General features: G+C 37.9%; 1 protein-coding gene across 1 annotated transcript; it reads left to right on the forward strand.

Annotated features, from left to right (window-relative positions):
• Window positions 1-416: 416 nt before the first annotated feature.
• Window positions 417-7,080, forward strand: LOC104504303 (transmembrane protein 106B-like; the record flags this gene model as incomplete). The annotated part of the gene is made up of 6 exons (XM_010154602.1): window positions 417-636; window positions 3,009-3,072; window positions 4,338-4,497; window positions 5,581-5,721; window positions 5,815-5,864; window positions 6,984-7,080. Coding segments are annotated over exons 1-6 (732 nt in total), but the record flags the coding sequence as incomplete, so codon positions are not given.
• Between the last annotated feature and the right edge of the window lie 707 nt (window positions 7,081-7,787).

The raw sequence follows: 7,787 nt of genomic DNA on the forward strand, positions 1-7,787 counted from the left end.
TTGCAAATTTGTCTTCTAGAGCCCAGTCTTGATTTTTTTTTTTGTTACATAGAAAGACTAATGTATTGTGTGAAAGTCTGTAAAATAACAATCCTTTCAAAAACAGTGGCAGAGAGTTGCAACCTCTTGCCAGCAATTGCACTGTTATAATGTAAAAGCCTCTCATCAATCCCCCTTCAACCTGCACATGCTGAAGCATCTGAATAAACTTCCCGGCGGGTAGTTAAGGTTCTTACAGCTTGGGATTGACTTCAGTTAGACAGGGCCTTAGTGCTTTGCACATCTTAAGGGCAGAGGGCAGGAGGAGTCATGTCGGAACACTGACACCAGTTTAAGTTACTTCATGTGGCAGAAAAAATGCAAGCCATGTTTGAATTGCTCTCCCTGAAAACTTTCTTCTGACTTTTATTTTAGACATGGGAAAATCACTTTCTCACCTGCCTATGCACACATCTAAGGAAGATGGCTACGATGGAAGCACAGTGTCTGATAATATGAGGAATAGGTTAGTTCACTCGGAATCGCACAATGAAGATGGCAGATGTGGAGATGTATCGCAGTTTCCCTATGTGGAATTTACAGGAAGAGACAGTGTCACCTGCCCGACTTGCCAGGGAACTGGAAGAATTCCACGAGGCAAGTTTCCTTTATTTCTTTTTTTTAGCCTGTAAATTTACCTCTTAACCATGTGCAGTTCTAACTATAATAATCGATAACAAATAGCTCTAGTCAAGTCAAGATTAAGTTTTTTCTTCTTGACTTCTTAGCACTAAGCATTTCATTGTGATTACACCAGATGAACAAAACGAAGTCAGCTGTGGCTGTTAACATTTGGGTCTTTTTCTGTCTGTACAATGCCAGTGTTTATTACTTTTCTGTTTTATATTCGCACATAGCCCTAGGACTCACAAGTTGAATTTGCAAACCTTTATTTTTGTGACACTTTATTGCATCTTCTTTTAACTACCTATTTTAAGCTATTTGAATCAATATATTAACTTTTGTTATTTCAGGATATCTGAAGCAGGGCAAAAGGAGAGTAGCAAATGCAATGTGCCAAGGCACAGCCTTCGGCTTCAGCTAAAAGATCTTCCCTTTGCGGGGAGGAACTGATGAGAAGGTTTGATGCTTGGTACTGCTTTGCTTTTGCCAGAACTCTTCTTCAAAATAGACTATTGGGTGTAAAAGCTCTGTTCACCAGAAGCTCGAGAAAATCAACTGATGCCTGTGTCATATTGTTCTTGTGCCTGTGCTTCAGTCAGATGAGTGTGGTATCGTCCACAAATACTTCTGTTCCCCTGCAAATAAGTGGCAGGGGACACAGTATATTTAAATGGTTGCAATTATCATAAGAGATTTGGTTTTTAGTTGTTGAACTTATTCAAAGAATACCACTGAGTTCAGTAATACCTCTGAATTCAGCAAGTTTAAAGTGTGGAAAAGCTATGCAACTGGAAAACTCTTAGCTGAAAGACTATAGAAAAGGAAGTTTGTTCTGTTAGCATGCTAATGTGAAATACTTGATAACATCAATGGCAAGTTTTACTTGAAATAGTGCTAGCTAAAATGCAGTAGTACTGGGACTATGTTCAAAAGCTTATTTCTTTGGCTATAGGATTCCTGGATGTAATATGTAAACAAATGTGAATTTAGTTAATTAAGCATTTTGCAGTAGCTATTAAAAATGCATGTTGTCCGTACAGTCTAATGCTTTAATGGGATTAAAGCTAGAGCTTTACATGAGTTAGACCAAATAGGGCTGTCTTTTTTTAATTATTAATCAGAACTTTAGGGGGGAAATAAAATCCAAGTTTGGGTTTATTTGATGGGAGATGGGAAAAATTAAGTGTTCCCAGAATGACTACATGACTAATAGGGAAGACTGTAACATGTGATATTATGGCTAAACTGTGTAACAAACACATGAAATTTCATTTGGTTACTGGGACAGCTTTAGCTTTTCAGTATGATAAACTATGAAAGTAGGACTATGCTGTTTTGTTTAAAGGCTGGAGATGCTTCATTGAACTTGAGATGAAAATCTGTTTTAAAATAGTAGAGTTTTTAGACAGTTGATGTTACATATTACCACCTGCCTAGTTAGCATGCTTTACTCAGTGATTCAGCATGGATCACTTCTAAGTGGTTGATTAGCTAGCTGATAATGCTGGTCAGATTCTACATTTGACTTAAAATGCAAATCTGGTTTGGTCTTGAGGCCTTTTGTTCTCATACAGATGAATCTCGATTCCATTTTCTTGTGCAGCAAATAGCAAAAGCTATAAAGGCGGATGTAGTCTGTGTATTTGCAACAGGTCATCTATGCTTGTGGTTTTTTTTTATTTCTACTCTTAAGATTATCCCCCTTTTGAATATGCTGTGTAGTGAACTAACTTGTTGCTTGGAGAAATTGCAGTAGATAGGTTATTGGCTTCCAGAGTGCTGCAGCTCAGACCCATGAGAAATGGTTGTACAAAGCTGTGATTTCTAGAATGCAGTGTATGTATAACTTGTGTTGCCAAAACCACCCAAACTGATATGTGTATTTGTTCTTAAACAAACCTGACTTCTTGTCAGAAGAGAACATGTAGGGTGCCTTCTGGATCAGTCGTTACTACATCAGCTTCTCAATGTTTTTTCCTATAACTTGATAGGGTCTGGCATAGAGAGATGGAAGCTGTTGTGTACGTCTGTTTCTCTTGAAGAAATGGTGCCAGAGGCAACGTGCCTCCTGTGCCCATATGCAGCATAGCGGCAGAATTTGTTGCTGTTTTGGTCTTTGTGGGCTTCGTGTTTTTTCCTCTGTGTTGTGTAAGCCATGATCTATTTAACCAAGTGACATACGCTACAGAAGTATTCTACTTAAGCCTACCTGGAATTTAAATATTTATCTTTAGTGTTTATTCTTTGGTGCTGTAAAGTTACAAGGGGCACTCTTTGTTTAAAGCAACTGTAATAATGCTTATTCTTTGTTTGTTTAAATTCTGAAAGGGTGTTTTTGTTTTCAGGGCAGGAAAATCAGCTGGTAGCATTAATTCCATACAGTGATCAGAGGCTGAGGCCAAGAAGAACGTAAGTTAATAGTGACACATGAATCTACAGTTAATTCTTTACATTGGTGAATTTTAACGAGGAGAGTGTCAAGAATCAAGCAAAAATCACTGGAATGTTTTCTTGCATTCATTAAAATAACTGTGCTTGTCAGTCATGTCAAACTTAACCTCTGACTCTTGGAGAATTATTTATTAACAGGTGTGCATACTCCCACCACAGTATGTCTTATGAAGCTAAGTATATTGTATGATCTTTTCACGTGGATATTTATCTGAATGTAATTATGCAGACATTTCTTGATCTCTACAGTATCTTAATTGATCTAAACAGATACTTCTTCAGTGTTAAAGTCTGAGTTAAGTGGTAATTTTTTGTGCTGCTACTACAAAATAAGTCATGTAGAAATTCACTTGTAAAGGTCTAGGCAGCTAACAAACCCAACAATTTTTGTCATTCTGATATAGAATACATAAATTTGGTGTGTTGTTTTTTCCTAGGATCTACTTAAAGGTTCATTACAGTGCTCAGGGCTTCTTGTTCAGACACTTCTTGCATTGGGTTTTTTCCCTTAATGTTTGGATGTTTCTGTAGTAAATGGAAATGAGCGCCCAAAAAAAAAAAAACCCCACAAAAAAACACCAAACCAGAAACTTCAGCTATATGGTCCCGGGTAGTATTATGTGATGCAATAGTAGTACAAATTTGAAACTTATTACTTAAGTAGTTACTTTATTGTTTTAATTTTGAGAAAATTGGAGCTGCAGTAGAGCTTTTTAATTTTGTATTTTTTTATTATCATACACTTATGCACACCTTTTATATTAGGCTAATTGTGAGTTTCCTTATTTCTTGGCAAGAGACTAACACTTTCCCTAAAAGTCTCTTATGACAAAGAATCCTATGTAAGGCATATAAGAGCTTTATTCTTTCTGGGTGTGTTGTGCAAGAGTCACGCAGAATGATAAAAGTTCTGCTATAAATAAGTTTTAAGAGGAAGTACTGATGTTTTAAAGCACAGATATTTACCTCTTCCATTTCCCTCTTTAAGTTACAAATGTTGGGTTAACCACATGTTTTGAAACTTCATTTCTGATGTAGAGAAGGATAACGCTTGTGAGACTTACATGTGAAGTGCAGCCTAGCTTTTTCCCCCCTTTGGAAGCTAGAAATAGGCTGAACCAGTTGTATTGACTAATCATGCTCCTTATCACTTAAAAGAAAATAACATGCCACTATGGTTTAAAGTGCTTTTAACTCTGGAATATGCTCTTTTTCTCCTCCAGAAAGCTCTACGTGACTGCTTCTGTAATTGTATGCTTATTGCTTTCTGGACTGGCTGTATTCTTTTTGTTTCCTCGCTCAATTGATGTTGAATACATCGGTGTGAAGTCAGTGTATGTCACTTATGAACAAGGTAGACGTATAATATATCTAAATATTACGGTAAGTCTAGCTGCATGTATACATTACAAACATCTAAACACATAACAAGAAATACTACTGTGGCAGTTTAATATGCTTAGAAATTGAGGTCTAGCTGGTAAGCTGAGTTAGTGCCTGTGCTTGGGCTGCAGCTCTTGGGCTCTCTGGGTCTGACTCTCACTACTCAACACTTGTTGTGCATTGGTCAGTGGGTGGTGAGAAATTGTATCATATTGTATCATATGTTTTCTTTGCTGCTATTTTAATTATTTGTTAGTGGTGTTTGTATATATTAATTTAGATTTAATTAGTAAATAGTTCTTATCTCAATTTTACAAGCTTCCTTATTTCTTTTTCCTCTGATTCTCCTCCAGTGGAGGAGGGGAAGGGGATTTGTGAGAGCAGCTTCGTGGCATTTTGTTAGCTGGAGTTAAACCATGACAGTGCCTCCAGAAATACAAGCAGATACAATGACCAGTTTGAAAAATGTAACTGGACCTATTGTAGCTGGTTCTGTAGCTAATAGAGGTGTAGTTGCAAGCTACCGTTGGGTGTTCTGTTTTCATGGGAACAGTGACTTTGGAGTTTTGTGCGTTATTTTTTGGTATGAGTGAAGTATGTGTGTATGTAGCAATGTTAAGTGCTGTCCTGGTATTATGCATCAGTCAAAACTGGTTTTGAGGAAAATGATTTCTTGACTACTTTAAAACTAGTTCTTTGCATGTGCTTCTTGGTAGTGCAGTTAATACAGGATTGTCTAAAGACTTTTTGTAGAGTTTAGAAATAAAGAAAAGCAGCCATGAGAGAAAAGGGTCCTGTGATAGATAGTTAACTTTGCTTGAAGGAATAATTGAGCATATGGAGAAATGGTCAGTATTTGCATTGGAGGGTAGCTATGCAGAAATTTGTGCTGCTCAGTATGTTCACAAAAAAAAGGGGGTTAAGTGATGGTCACTTAGTCCCCTCTGCCCCAGTCCTAGAAGGCAGGAATATATACTTGCATGATTTCAGGTATTACTGTCTCAGATACAAATTTTAAAATGTGTGCTCATCAAGATACACTGAATGGATAGCAGTTAGCCCTTGGCTTTTTTTTTTCCCCAGAATACGCTAAATATAACGAACAACAACTACTATTCTGTTGAAGTGGCAAATATTACAGCCCAAGTTCAGTTTTCAAAGACAGTTATTGGCAAAGCACGGCTAAACAACATCACCAACATTGGTCCTCTGGATATGAAACAGGTAAATAGGACAGGCTTTCCAAGTTGAGTATGTGTTTATCTTTGTTTAGAAATCTACTCATTTCTGTGTTTGTTGGTTTTGGTTTTTTTTTAGATTGACTATATGGTGCCCACAGTCATACAAGATGAAATGAGCTACATGTTGTAAGTGTACACATCTCTAAATATCACATGGGTCTTACTAAAAATTAGTGATGCTGAAAAACTTTTTTCAAAGTCATCAAAAATGTATTTGCAGAGATGTTGTGGCAATTTCTTTGCGTGAGTTTAATGGTACTGAAAAAGTACTTAAGCCATGGTTATTTCAATAGTTTCGTATAGTGGCTTTCTGTACCTGACTCAGCAATTTGAATGGTATCTATCCAAATGTTTTAGGCCTTGGCAGTAGCTAGGACCCACTGCTTTGGAGGATGAAAGCGCAGGTGTGTTCCCCTGACACATTTTCTGGTAACTTTCCCACAAATTTCTCTGGTAGTGGAGGGAATTTGTATGTAATTCTATACCAACTAAAGGCTAATCTGTATGTTTTTCTCCAGACCATGTGTATACACTGGTAAGTGGTGTTTGCAACCCATGCTTTAAATTTTAAACTGTTCTGTTCATAGCTTCTGAAAGTTCGTTTGACCAACAGACCCTTAGCTCAGTATATCTTGGTGACAAAACCCAATGTTAATTCTCTACCACTGAAAGGCAGACTGAACAGGAAGTTAACTACTGAGATGTCAGGTCTGTGTGCAGTTCCCGTAGATGCCAGCCCCTTTGGGATGGGAGAGAGCCTCATAGCTTTGAAGTGTTTGAAATAAATTGAAATAGGTATGAAATAGCAAATTGGGCACTAACTTGAAATAATCAGAAAGTGTACTTCTGTCACCTTTTAAAGGCATGTAAGTTAGCTTTCTGTAAACACTGAACTCCATGAATCTGCACAAGGAATAAATAAATATGGGCTTCATAGAAATCATGCTGATACCTACCTAGTTGTGCTTTTGGTGTAATAATGCATTGGTACTTCTTTCATGGTCAGTACTGTGACCTTAATTTCAGTAATGCTGGTGAGAGTCTGTTCCCAACAATAGCTGCAGCTTTTAACTGCAAGCTGGTGACTAACCTTAAAACCACCTAGATGACTTTGGATGTGTGGAGAGATGCAGACAGGTAAAAGCTGCTGTGTCTGTGGCCTGAACTGAACGGCTTTCAGGCTATTGTGTTCGATAGCTGCAGTCTTTGCCGTAGTGTGAAACAACAACGTGCTTGCTGGTCCAGGTTGGAAGTAGATTGCATAGTCTTGGAGAAGCGGCACAGAAACTGTCGTGCATCAGTGCCAGTAGTCAGCAATGTGCACCTGCTGTCCTTCAGCACAGTGAGTGTTTGTACATTACTAGAAGAGCAGTCTAATAGGTGATTTGTATGCATGTGAAAGTTATTTGTTGCTTCAGTACAGTGACACTAAGCACGGGCTATAACTGATAATAAGAGACCCATAACTATAGAAGTTTGTGTCAGTTGAGGATCCAAGTTCTTGTAGAGGCAGATAGAGCAAGTCCTAGTACTTGTTAGTGGCACTTGCTAGCTTTGTTGAGATGTGTTTAAAAGGCCCTGGAATAATCTTTGCAATACAGGTAGTATTGTGGGTTATAGCACTGGGGATTGTAAAAATGCAATCGCATTTCTGTGTTTCCCCAAGTCCGTTTAGGTCTTGTGTTAGTCACAACTAGCTAGTTGTTTGGATCCTGGAGAGCAGGTGTAAAATCAGCTTAGGTGGATTACAGGAGATCTTAAAGACCTGTAATGTCTGCATAGAATCATCTGGATTCAGCAGACCTGTATATTTAAATTGGCATATACAGAGCATTTCCACCCATTTAGAGAGCTGGCTCAATGTGGAGTTCACCTTCAGTATAGTTTCTTAGCTACAGTTTTGTCATGTGTGGTGTTGTGTTTGGGTGTTTTTTGGGGGGAGGGAGAGTTTGTTCTGGCATTTTTCTGGTTGGTTGGTTTGTATGGGGGTGTATGTGGATTGTTTTTATTACCAGATAATCTGGACTTAAAACACTATGTTGGTGTTGT

This window comes from Eurypyga helias, unplaced genomic scaffold, assembly GCF_000690775.1.
Source record: "Eurypyga helias isolate BGI_N326 unplaced genomic scaffold, ASM69077v1 Scaffold39136, whole genome shotgun sequence".
Classification (NCBI taxonomy): domain Eukaryota; kingdom Metazoa; phylum Chordata; class Aves; order Eurypygiformes; family Eurypygidae; genus Eurypyga; species Eurypyga helias.